A 14189-nucleotide genomic window follows, 5' to 3' on the forward strand; every position below is an offset into this window, starting at 1 on the left:
GTTACACTGACTCTTCTGTACAGTTGCCGCACGCATCACATAAACTCATGCTATATGTACCAGCTTTGTAGACGTCATTACAATAGTTTTTCCAATGTCCAGGCATGCAGCCCATAGGACATTTTCCTGTTACGATGTTGCATGTTCCCTCAGCAGGTACGAAAAATTGCAAATTTCTACTAGAGTAGTATCGTGCAGCACATCATTTGTCATAGCTCCCGTTAGAGATATTACATGGGCTATTTTCTACAGTTTCCTTGCAGCCTACGCCGTACGTACCAGTTTTGCATGGTTTAATGTATGATCCTAAACAATCTCCTTCAGAACAGCTACAACACCAATATATTATTTTCCTTACAGACACACCTGTGGGATCTGTTTCACTACCTTTGTGCGTGACAGCATCTGTTAATTGGTTTTGTGTATCTTTATACTAGTTGGAGGTGTGCATTTGATAGGAAACCAAGGAATTTGAAAACAATATCTGAGACCTAAGGTTTATTAGCCATTCTGATCTTTGCAAGCGAGGCAAAAGGTCGTACAGTAGTTATGAACAGAACTTTATTGAAAATACACAAACTGTATAGGATTATTAACACTAATTTTACAATTGTAGTAGATATATCTTAGGGACCTATCTTTCAGATCTAATGCTTTGTAGACAAATGCAGCTAGGGGGTCAGAAATATTGATTCTATAGTCTGACATTATAAGTTGGAATCTGAATAGAGAAGGTCTTTTCTATTTTGGAACATAATGAAACTGTAGATTTGACTGCAGATGTTTAGAAGAGAAATATCACAGTAATTATCTAGTTGATTAACATCACCCTTCTTCAACAAGGGCTGAATAATGGCTTCAGTCCATTAAATTTTCCATGATTAAAAAAGGGGAGATAGTACTTAAGAAATGTTAAAAAATTCCCCAATCAACCCGTCTGGCGCTTTTGCTTTACTATTCTTCAGAGATTGTTTTGCACGCACTACTTCTTCCATGGTAATACATTGATTAAACTTTATGTCAGCAGCATGAGGTTGGAACGATCAAACTCAAGCGAAATATGAAGCTCAACAGGCATATACAGTAGTTATGAGATACTTGGCAAGTTATTGAATAACATCTAACCTTTTGCCTCGAAGATTAAGATCAGAAGGGTCGACGAACTTTAAATCTCAGATATCTCATAAATACTACATGAGAAATCCACTTTGCAAATCATACATTACTCGACCACTCAAGCTCTCTCTCCTTATTCGTTAATCAAACTTAGTTCATTCAGAACATCGACTCTTCTACTTTAGCGTTTGCCTTGAAACATGTAAATCGGTTATCACACAGAGAGTTCTATCTGTTGAATGTGCATACCATAGTTCAGCGCGGTGTTACCGCCAGACCAGCACATCACCAAATACTTTGCACAAATACAAGAGCACGTGCATCCGGAGGGGTCACAACACGTCCCACAGGTGAAAACGATAAAGCGACGTAACACCAAGTAATCACAGGAATACAGTCCAACGCGTCCTAGGTTGAGACTCGCTTGGATCGGGAATACGTGGTCGACGCCATTTGGAATGGAAAATTGGTAATCACTCCACTGATGCCACAAAGGTTCGAATAACACGGGATCCACTGGCAGGAACTGGGAAGCCCATCAAGGTAGTGGGGAAAAAAAAATCCACTGACCTCGTCACAGCCGCGGGCCCGGGTACACCAACCCCCTGTCCCCAACTCGTCAGGCCTGTTCCTACGCCACTGTAAGGGTTGCTAAGGTCACACATGAATGATCTGAGCTTTGCTGGAGAAACGGTTACGCGCCACACAGGTGTCAAAGTACGTGCTCTCAGTAGTAAACCTGCTTACAACACCTAATTTTTCTTCTGTTAACGCAGTCATAGGTCTTTCATTTAATAATTACTGTCTGCACTATTTATTCCGACAATTTTAACAATGCGATCTGTAATAGTTTTGTAAAAGGATTTCAAAATTGCATTACGTAATATAGAAAAACCAACATCTTTACATGATATAAAAACCAAGAGTTTTGCCTCGTCTGGGCGAGGATGCCTATGCCAGTCAGACACCGCGGTGGTAAACGTTTTACTCTCACGATGATCGGTACTCCGAGGTTCAGTTAGCTTCCAGTTCGCCCGGTCTGGAGGGTGAACACTGCTCACGCATTATAGTACGTTCTTTAACCTACCATCGGCTATCATACACGCTCCATTCATTCTTTCACTCTCACATGTAAAGGGTTAACATTTTATTGAAGGCACTGATCACTTGCTAAACCGATGGGCGATGGACAGAGTTCCGCTCTGAGCTATACAACGTCCAGCTGACGACAGACCCGAACATTCTTAAAAAGACGATCTCTAGCTTCGGAAAAAGAACCAAAGACCTTGCATGCAGACCTGCAGGTCTTAAGGGAGGAGATTGAACAGGCCATCTGCAGTCTGAAGGATGGTAAGGCTCCAGGGGTCGACAAAACCCCAGTGGAGTTGCTCAAGTATGGTGGGGAAGAAACAGTGAAGGTACTCACTGACCCGTGTCGCCAAATCTGGGAGACCAAGCGGTTGCCGAAAGAATGGACGCAGTCGCTGATCATTCTTCTGCCGAAATGGGAGAGCCAAAGGCAGTGCCAGAACTACCTACGATAAGCCTAATGAGTCATCCAAGTTATGGCGAAAGTGTTCTAAAATTGTCTCGATCGAGAAACACCTTCAGCTCGGTCAAGATGTGTACAATATCTTTATGGATTTCAATAAAGCTTTCGACAGAATCTGGCATTATAGAGGGCATAGTCCGAACCATCCAGCTGCTATACACACTATATACTATATGCTATATACACCAGCTTTGTTCTGCTCAACGGGAAATACGTGGGAGTCCGCCAAGGATGCCATTTTTTCTCCTTTTATCTCCAGTGCTGCTCAACATTTATCTGGAGATGATCATGCGAGATATACGCTGCATGAACACCACACCTCCGTGTTCATCGGAGGAAGACCACTCAGCAACTTTTGTTTTGCTGATGACATCGATCATGCAGATGGCAGGCAGCAATGATGAATTGCAGGCTCACACATAAACTCGCCACTGTTGGGGACGGCACACAAGTCGCAGACAACACACTCCGTCCCACACGTGTCCTTTCTGACAACAAATTACAAAGATTTGTACGTGGGCTTACACTTCTGTATTATGCTTGTATTTATGTGAAGGCAGAGCAACAACATTTACGTAACACATATCAATACGTGTAAATAATTGCCAACCAAAAATCGCATATCAATGTCATAGACAACTCAACTTCTCGATCTGTCGTTCAGTCTACATAAAGTTATAAACCAATGTTACTTCAGTATAGTTCCCAAAATTCTCACGCACGAAATCCACACTAACACACACATCTATATATAGTCGTCACTTAACCTTTTTACACTCCATGTATTGTAGTAGTAATCAAAATGATAAATGATGCCTGAGTCCAGTGAGTAAAACAAGAAATAATTGCTATGAGATGATCATTACACTTTTGTAAAATGCCATGCCATGAACAACGAAATTTTGAAACAGTAGAGGCAGGAAGACATATTAATGTGATAGTCAAATAGTCATGTCCTTCCTGAAAAATAGCAACATTATGAATAATATTTGTCAGCATGTTTAGAATGCTTGCTTTTGGTGCTGGCAGCTGGTACAAAGTCTTGGAGCACTGGCAAAGAATCATCAGCATGAGTGCCAAAAATATAATCACAACCTGGGCTTTGATATATATATACTTATATTTCATGAGGGTGCCAGACCATATTTTATTATCAAATTTTTACAAACAATAAGGGTAGAATAAATGTGTATATAAAAATCGGGACATCATAATAAAGAATTAAGCCTTGTAAACATTGCTGAAATGCAGAAAAACATCTTGCCGCTTTAGGCTGTAGTTTTAGTGTCAAGTATCTTCAAAAAGGATTTGGTGCATATATGTGACAGCATTTATTACTTCATCAGTATCTATTCTGCTATGGCATGAGAGAACATGTCATAGAGTAGCAGGCTTAACAATGACAAATATTTACAGAAAGCACTGCAACAAATCTTTTGAATAAAATTAAGTGCAAACGTCTCCGACTGATTCTACAGGTCATGTAGAATTTATTCTGTGTGTATGCAATTCTGAGATTCTGAAGTATAGTAAATAACAGTGACATTAATTAAAACGAGTAAACAAACTTAAAAAGCAATGTATAGTATAGTATATGCCTTACAATTCTTGTTAATTTGTGTGCAAGCTAATAAGTTCAGTTTTTGCTCTTCCTCTAATCATCTATTACATGTGTTTGACTTTTTTGGAAGAAACCAGTCTCACTAAATTAAAACATAATCACATTATTCTTGTATCATATTTTTTCCAAATTCTTTTCAACTATGTGTTAATAATCTTAAGTTAAAAATTTCAGTTTAAAAAACATAAAATCATCAAGAATTAAGCTTTTATAACTCATGACAGCAGTGTGAACATTTTGAGATCTAGTACAATGACAGCTTATGGAAAAGTCCAATCTTGCAATCTGCACACTATTTATGAGCAAATGATAAACAGAAGCACCCTAGATGTAATCCTTTGTGTGGTATCTTGTATTTACTTTATACTTGCTTTACTGCAAAATGCACAGAAACATAATCCGCTATATTGTGCATGTGTCATAATCAGTAAGCACATCTACCCCAAGTCTTATTTCCAAACTTTTGTTCCTTTTTCCATGAGTTGAGTTGCATTCATGGAATTATAAGATCATTTCTTCTACAGTTTAATTTGCAACCAAAGGTGAACAGTACCTAATATTCTAAGAATTATCTCATACCTAAGCTCTTTCTGAGAATTGAAGTCCTGAACAAAACAAAACAGAAGACTGGAATGGCAGCTAGAAAACATAGCTGCAGATATGTCCAAGGCTGTTCAAGAAAGACTTCAATTTCTTCATCTTCTCTGTAAACAAGGCGTGGAGGCACATGACGCCTCTCTAGAGTGGTATAGCGCAGGCCGCGGTTCATCAAAATGCTGAGGACAGAGATATCATATCTGTGGCAGCCTGTTGTTTTGGGCCTTCGAATGTCAAGACAGCCATCAATGCGTGACCACTTTGGTGCAATGCACTCAAGGTTTAGTGCACACTTAAGCCATGGTTTCATGATTGTGTCCCATGTTACATTTGTTCTGTACAGCACCAGCAGCTGGACAGAAAAGCAACCAAACTTACAGTTTGCATTAAGTGTACATATACCCAAACTAAAATTGTCATCTTGATTAACAATAATGAGCAAAGAAAGACCAGTTAATATGGGTGAGGGACAATGAAAAAATGACTACAAAGTATAATAATTAGGGAAACCCATCATGAAATAGGCTGAAACTCAGATCCAGGGTATGACAAAACATTCACAGCCTAAGACAAACCGCTGTGGAGAGAAATGTGTATAGCCACAATAATGCAACTTCAACAGGTCTACTATTGAAATAAAGTGAAAGAAAAGCTAAAAATTGGACCTGAAAATATTTCAAGCAGACATTGTGTGTGTGTGCATGATTCATTAAATATAACAGCATAGTTACTCAATACTCAAATCTTTCCATTCAGTAAATTGCTAGATAAAAATACTATGAAGTTCTTAGGCAAATACTTAGTCTAATATGGGTGATCACTATTTTCAAACATTAAAGTTTTCTACCTGGGAATCCAGTAGACCAGCTTCTTTAAAGGCACATCGACTCTCATTCAAGAAGGTGAAGGTCAGCTTGTTAGTGTAGGCCACAACTGAAGTGAAAGATGGGGTGTCCCATATCAAGTAATCATTCTCTCCTTGAGAAAGCAGACGACCTAATGAATTTCTGGTTTTGAAGCGAGTTGTAGGCTCCAAAAATATTACAGCTCCAAATTCCTCAAGCAGTTCCTGTAAAACAGTTAATGCCATGAAATTAGTATGATCGACTAACAACTTTTACAGAAATATCCTATGGCAGTGAACATTAGTGGTACACTTTGGTTTGGACACAGCATAAGGAAGGTGGAGCTCAACCCTCTCCTTCTGATGCATTTACCTTCCCCTGTAAATCAGGCACCATTTATCTAAGAAATTTCTGGGTGCACAGGGGGGAATTTGCCAGCAACAGATCTTGAATCAGCGACTTTCTGCTCCACAGTAAAACACAGTAACTATCAGGCTATAAAGCCTTCCCACACACACCTGCATCACCACACACACACAAAGCCAGAAAAATAAGCACTCATTTACACAGATGATGGTTTACAAGTAAAAAAGTCAATAAGAAAGACTCGGCACAGGCAAGGAATGCAAGATTATAAAGTTTTCACTTTGATACTAACAGAAACTGTTATCTACATTAGAACAAAGACTTATATGGAGATCAAAATATGTTACCTGCAGAATAATAGGTCTCCAAGCATAGTTCTGTGTGTCTGCCACATGGTCTGGGTAGGCGGAGTAGTCAATAGTGCGCAGATCACAGTTACAATACTTCTTTATCTGAAATTTATTCCCACATACACTTCGTGGTATGATGACATAAGCTGTAGCTGCTTCATATTTTTATTCTGCTAATTTTAGCATTATAAATCTACTTTAAAATTGTGTTGGAGTTTTCAAGGTGATATCTCCCTTAATTTGTTGCTTACATATTCACAATGAGATCATTATTACTATTTTTTCCCAATATCCAATGTATTAGCCAAATGGATAAATATCACACCAAGAATCAGAGCTCCTGGACAGTCCACTAAGACTTTATCAGACATTTCACTTGATGACACTTTGTTTGAGGGACAATGCACTTGGCACGTCATCTAGAAGAAAAAAAATGTTGGCTTAATGAACATTTCAGCATCAGTTAGGGTGTGTTTGACTGAGTCTGCTCTAAGAATGGTAAAATCTCTCATATTCTGTCTGCCTATAACTATTTATATTGTCTGTAGCTGTAAAACAACAATAATAAAGCTCATAAAAATGAAGAAATATTAAACAAGGACTTACAATTTCTCTTTCCCGCCTGTACAGTCCTAAGTCATATACAATAAAAGTAATATCCAAATGCTCTGTTCTCAGGTCAGTTATATGTTGCACCAGGCCCTGCACCTGATAGAACTGAGAGGACCAAACAGCTGTGACTAAAGGGCACAGTTTTTTAGCAGGCAAATTTTTGGTAGATTCATGCGCAGACTGCAGCCTCAACAGGTATGGACCTGCATCTCCCTTGGGATAATTAGCCACATGCTTAAGGTTCTCCTGAGGGTCCACACTAAACTGGTCTCTACAGGGCCCCTGTAAGAAACCACAGTAAACAATCTCATAGAGAATCTAGCAGAAAATGAAAAATGCTGTGAGATATTGGGTTAAAAACTTTGCAAGTAATCAAAAATAATTTTTCTTTTATTTTGTATTTCAAATATTCCAACTATTCCACTCTCTAATGTTCACAGGTTTTAGATTGTTGCAGCAAGCAAAATACACCAGGTAACAAATTTACATTTCTGCGCTCACTAGTCCACTTTATGTGACTTGCATATGATAAATAATTGGGTAGTGACATATATATAAATAGGTAAAGGTTATCCTCTCCGCATTTTTTATAAGGTTGTTTGAAAAGCAAGATCCCATTTTTTTGTGGTGCCAGCTCTTTTGTGAGGGCAGTGCCACTTTCTTCTCCCTCTTACTACTTTACCTTTCCCAACCTGTTATGGAGTAAGGTACCCATTCCTGATAGCTGGGTTGAGAAAGTTTTCTATGCTGTATGGATGTCAAAATGGTGCAACTTTGGGTCAGGATGCCAATGATCTAACCCGGCCAGTTCTACCATTAGGCAAAATAGGCAGTCACCTAGGGCACAGTCACGAAAGAATGCCCTGCTGTTTTTTTTAACTTTGAGCAATGAATAATGTTAGTGATAAATGGGACCACATGTCAGGCTCACCTTTCTCTCTACTTTCTTGAGTTGGAAGGAGTTCTGCACTTACACATAGGAAATGTTACAGGTGAGTTCAGGGACAACACCACTAGGCATGTTTCTTTTTTGTTACGACACCTATTTTATGCTCAATACTATCTTCACTTATGAACTTTGAACCAGTGGGCACTTGGCTAATGTCATGACTGCATTCTCATTTAATAAGAGCATTAAAGCTCTTAAGAAAAAAATATCGAAGTAGAGTCATTTGAAGTTAAATATTTTTGATGATAAATGGTTCACTTTTTTTGAAGGAGAGATGTGAGGTGCAGTATTTGTCTTTCACCCAGGATGTACATCTCTGCCTTGCGCCAACCCTGGATCTAACCATTTGGTTATCTGTGTCCCCAATGATATATATATATGTGTGTCTGTGCGCATAAAGAGATTTTATGTGTATATATATATATTTTCAAATCAAACAGGAAACACAAATTACATAACTTAAGGTATGCAATGTCTGGATCTCAATTATCCCTACATACAACTACCCAATGTCATCACTATTGACGATCCATTAATGTGGTATATATAATCTAATTATATATTATTTAAATAACAGATATTATAATTATGTTGTATTATATGAATGTGATTATTGTTATTATTAATCAAGAATATAGAAAGAATCAAAACTTACCTCACTTAGATCTTCCTCATCTGTCATGATGCGAAGAGCCATAAATGCATAGCCAAAGCTTTGATAGAGCAAGTATATCAGAACACACCAAAAGATGAGAGAGAGTACCATGGTTTTGGTGGTCAGTGGAAAACTTGATGGTCGCAATTTGTCTTTGCTGTCATCAGCCCAGTACTCCTTACCTTTCTGGCTTTGTCTGGAACCAAGGCCTGGACGAATGCTGTTATCCATTACACCTTTTCTCTGGAATAAAGAAAATGTATAGGGTGAGTGAAAACAGAAACATCCAAACTGTTTCTAGTGTTGTTTAAAGTAATAACCAATAATCGAAATTTGCACAAAGAAACTACGAATGATAGAAAGAACTAAGTTTCAATAAAAAATGCAATAAAAACTGAGAGATTGATAGGAACTGTTGGGGTAAAGGTAGGTAGCATTAGGTTCACTGAAGTACACATGATATAATTCACAAAATGTAGCTTCAGGTATAATGATACGAAGCATATGTAACTCACCTGGCCTGTACGAAGGCCAGCTAAATATGACTCTTGTAAACTGGAAAGATCACTCATGGTAAACTGTATCCAAAGTTTCCTGGACAATGACAGGTATTCTCTGTGAAAGTAAGAATTAATTTATGGTGGTGTGATGCTGTTCTCTTGCGCACACACATACACACACAGAAAGAATGAGCTAAATGGATATAAGGCAAGAAGCAATCTTCATTCACTCATCTGTACATAATACAATCCTCTGAGACATCAAAAACCATATATACTTAAGTGGATGCTTCAAACCAATCTGAGGGTGAAAGGTGATCCCAAAGTTTCTGATTTAAACAACAGACTCTCTTTATCAGTAGTTTGAATATAGACTGATGTAAAATACATTATTGGAAGTATACAAGTACCAAACATGCACAAGCATTTATATATATGCTGGTGTTCAATATTTCCCAGTATGATTTCCACTTAATATATTTATTTCAAAGAAGTTCCGTTACATAATGGTTAAGAGAATCTTAGTGCTAATTACATTCCCAAATAAATCTTCGCTGATTTGACAGCATCACGACTTGAATTTTGTAGAAATTTAAATATAAAATTATATATATATATAGACAGCAACCAACGAAGACATTTACAGGTACATAATTTAAAAATATTATGAGCGTTTTTAATTAGCAATGGAAATTATGATAGTACTTGATTATTTTGCGTTAAACATCACCCCAAAAATACGAATAAAACTATGCAAAAGTACATGCAGTTACTATACAAGCTGCGTCCAGGGCTATATCTGCCGGTACTCACCTTAATTACTGTTTCCACTTAACACTAACCAATTTTAGAAAGCAAAGACCAACTACAATGTTATGATAAAAAACTTATTCTGGTAAGTCTAGATTCTAAAATCTGCTCTTATCTGCACGGATGCATGCAATTAGAACATCAAGCTAACACATGACAAAGTGCGCGCCATCTTCCGACAACAAAGCGAGTTTCCTAGCGACTGTTCAGTCGCTTGCAATGTTTAAAACGTCGCGTTAATAAAAGATTATTAATATTTTATTCGAACTTTTTTTAAAAAGGATTTTAATGTTCTTGTGATAACTCACAGATGAAAGAAAAAAAAAGAAGAAAAAAGCTGTTGATTCATTGTGGGACTGGGGACATGCAACCAGTCATGACACCTTTTGCACCTTCGCCTTTACGAGAGCACTAGGTCCTGAGGCTCGGAGAAGCGGTATCTTGCAGGGTACCGAATCAGCTTTTAATACAAAAAATGTAACTTCTTAAAAGTTCATATTATGTTTAGCGTCAAGGTTACGCAACTCAGTACTGTCAGTAAGCCAAAGTCAGTGGCGCAAGGTCCGGGTGGTCTTGTCAGCTTCTGTATCCGTTTTCTCCTCCCCGCCCACTTTTCACCGATACAGATCATGGAGCCAGACGGCATGTAAGTTCAGAGATACTTCATGCCACACAGATCGATTGCTCAATTCGTAGGCAGAATTTTTTTAAAAGTGAAGTAAGGAATATTTTCCGTTGGCAACGCTCTCTTCCAGGAACAAGTGAAGCATTTTTTTTAAAAATAAAAAGAATGTGACGTGCAGGTCAGAGGACTTGAATCAGAAATATAAGATTTTTTCTAGGTTTAGCACAATGGGTGGGTCTAAAAACCATGTAGGATTCGGAAACTAGCAGATTATTCTAAGGTTCATCACCTTATGTTTATAAAGAATGCTAAACACAACATCCATTGATAATTACCACTATGCATCACATACTGCACCTTAAGAATGCAAACAAGACCTTAAAGGTTTGCAACTTATTTATTTACTTTATGCAAACATTAAATTTTACAAAGATCCAGACCTGAATAAAAAATTTTAATACAGAAATACTTGTGGCATACTGGTGATATTACCATTCCATGCAACATTACAAACAATACTCATTCACACACGTACCATGCAGTTGCACAGCAGAGACAGAAATAAATTTATTAAAACTGAATGAAACTTTAAAAAAAAAACTCAAAAAAATTCTCATGCACATAAAAGTTGTAAAAATTTGCAACTGGAACGACAAGATAAAATTACACCAACAAATGAAACCCAAAAAGCAATCTTTCACCCTTTACCCGCAGAATAACTTTGACGTTCAATAGTGAGTAGTGAAAACTTTATATATACAGATTCTTAAGGGCTAAAACTTCTCAGCACTGTAGGAAATTAAAAAAAAAAACCAAAAAAACAAAAAACAAAAACAAAATCCAAATCTCCAATTTTAAGAATGAGTTTCAAATATACATCTGAATGCCAGCTCAAAAACTGTCGACAGGAAGTGGCACTGGGCTATATATTGCTCTGTTCTAATCATTAATTGGTCACAAAGTGCCTTTGAATGTATTTTTATCCACAGGGTAAATCTGAACATTTTGTTGACTAACAGCATGAATTTCAAGTTCATTGTGGAAAAAACCCACTTCATACTGCCTGCAGAATTATCAGCAGCATAATCATTGTCATCATCAATGTCACCACTATTGTTCCTCAATAGTTAATGGAATACTACACACATTTCCAGCTAAGCTTTGTGAATTTTGTGCTGTTTTCAGTGTGTTGATTACCCTATGTTACATCTTCTCAATGAAGGTTTTTAGAAAATGAGGGATTTATTTCCTATGCAAACATTCACTCTTGTCTTCCTAATTTGAGACATCTAAAAAAGATAGATGACTAGATTTTGGGAGAGTCTTTTAGATATAATAATTTTGTTTCTGGTGAGACCCCTTCAAAAGTGTTATTATAAATGAGAGAATGGGGTAGAGTAACATGCACACAGCATATTTAAAGATAATGCTATTGACAATTCCCTTTCTCTATCTTTGCAATACTAGCCATAAAATGCTGTTAACATATGTGAATAAAATCAAAACTTGATAACAGTGAAAGGATTTTGTGATTTGTGAAAGGATAACCAGTTAAATTTCAGAATGACCAAAACATTTCATGAAGACCTCATTTAATCGCAACCCTAACCAACAGCCTTTCAGAAATATCTGGCCTATACTTATTAAAACACTAGCATGATTACATGCTGTTAAAGATTTGCATAAAGGACAAAGCCAGCACCAACCCAAACAGGAATCAAGATTTTAGTGAATTAAAATTCTTGATATATCCTGAATTTTGACAGTTTTCCTTTATGTTTCAAATTCATTACTGTTACCATTTTGACAGATTAAAATTAACTTCACGGTCGTCATGAAAGTGTACACTCCCTTTCACTGGTTCCGCAGACACCAAAACAACTGGACATGGAATGGCAAAATATGACAGCTTCCCTGATGATCACAAGCTATCTTACTGCTGACACAAGCTTTATTGCCAGTGACTGATATTTTTTAAAAAAAATCACACGAATTAAAAAAAAAAAAAAAATAGAAAGGACAGGAATGCCTTTGAGCTCAGCACCATTTCCACCCTCAACATCACAACAATTCTTTTATTATAAAAATCTGTCCTCCAAACTACTGGAAGTCTACTGACATCAAATTCAGCTTATTTGTAAGCAACAAATGAATGGAAGGTAATGAGTCTTTGCTGGTGAAAGACTGAAACAAGACTTCGGGGTCAAAATGAGGACTTACAGAGGTGTGTGTCTTAAAATCTGCAAAACTTCAATATGGAAGTTCACTCCTCACTTTCATTTTGATATTTTATAGACTTACTCTTGTAGGCTGCAACAATCTCTACAGTCAGTAATGGGAGTAGGGGATAGGGGAAGAACATGCATGGAAGAATTCAAGTGAAATCGTTGTCCGGATTAAAAATGACTGTAGTATCATAAAACCACAAGCACCGTTAAGTGGAATAACATGGAAGACGTAACAGCATTCACCTACATTTGTCTGACTAGATATAAAGATATATCCAACTGTGGAGCAGCAGGAAGGACAAGAATGGTGAAGACAGAGGGAACTGCAAATGTGTAAGCAAATTGGAAACAGGGTGTGGGAAATAAAAAAAAAAAGTTCTGTTAAAAGCCATGTCTAATTGTAACATGCTAAAGTCAGAAACAGATTTTCTTTACCCCTCCTTCCCTACCACACATATGCGAGGCATCTAAGTTCTGGCAAGCATATTGATTAATATTGCTTAAAAACCAGCACTTGAGCAGTTTGAGATGAGTTCCACCTATTCCTCCAATAAAATTAATTTCAACAAATAACAGTAATATGTTCTTCACAGTTTTCGAAGTGTCCTTTCTTTCTCATGTGCATACACACATACAACCACTGACTACTGGCTTAATTTATATCAATACCAACACTTCACAATGCTATGAGAATTTGAGGAGGAAACCCATGCAAATCTGACAGTAAAATGCACAGTTGACCAGCCACCAAACAACAAGATAAACTATAGCTAATTACAACTTCTAGGTTGTAAACATCAAAATATTTTGCAAGATGTATCAGAAAAACGTAATAATTGACTAGCACTGAGATTGCATCTCATTTACAAAACATCTGCAACAAATCAATAAAGTGAGTATTCTTACCAGCTGTCTACTTAATAAATAATACAAACATCTTAGGAAAATGACAATTACAAGGTTTTTCTTAAAAAAGGAAAAAGCATAAGCAGCTAACACAAAGTTTTCTGACTCCAATAACCCAGTTAGCTGTTACAGAGAATACAGCACTCTTCACAGAAAAATGTATCACCTTTGAGTACCTTATTCAAGGGGAAAGTAATACTTTTTAACAGCAGCAGCAGTAACAAATTAGAATAATAATGTCATCAGTTTAAATATTAGATTACTACATTCATCAACATTTAAAAAAAATTTCCACATTTCCTTTAAGTTTACATTAGAATAAATGTGCTGTTACCATTACCCAGTGGACAATATTTCTGAACAAGCCTCTCTGCTCCCACCCATCATTCTAAAAATACACATGAAAAATACTGCAAAAACAAGATACTGAAATTCTTCACTGCCACCTCTGAAAACG

General features: G+C 37.0%; 1 protein-coding gene across 2 annotated transcripts; it reads right to left on the reverse strand.

Moving 5' to 3' along the window:
- Nucleotides 1–3184: 3184 nt before the first annotated feature.
- On the reverse strand, nt 3185–10165 carry LOC112557824. 2 transcript variants are annotated; one of them, XM_025227889.1, is made up of 7 exons: nt 9977–10165; nt 9179–9257; nt 8664–8906; nt 7054–7341; nt 6445–6549; nt 5734–5955; nt 3185–5238 (listed from the first exon to the last, which is right to left on the reverse strand). In XM_025227889.1, the coding sequence occupies exons 2-7, from the start codon at nt 9233–9235 to the stop codon at nt 4858–4860; spliced, it is 1296 nt and encodes a 431-aa protein (XP_025083674.1). In that variant the 5' UTR covers nt 9236–9257; nt 9977–10165; the 3' UTR covers nt 3185–4857. The 2 variants fall into 2 exon arrangements, with proteins under 2 accessions (XP_025083674.1, XP_025083673.1); XM_025227888.1 differs by having other exon boundaries at nt 9179–9278.
- Between the last annotated feature and the right edge of the window lie 4024 nt (nt 10166–14189).

The sequence above is a fragment of the Pomacea canaliculata genome, linkage group LG2 (genome assembly GCF_003073045.1).
Source record: "Pomacea canaliculata isolate SZHN2017 linkage group LG2, ASM307304v1, whole genome shotgun sequence".
In the NCBI taxonomy this organism is placed as follows: domain Eukaryota; kingdom Metazoa; phylum Mollusca; class Gastropoda; order Architaenioglossa; family Ampullariidae; genus Pomacea; species Pomacea canaliculata.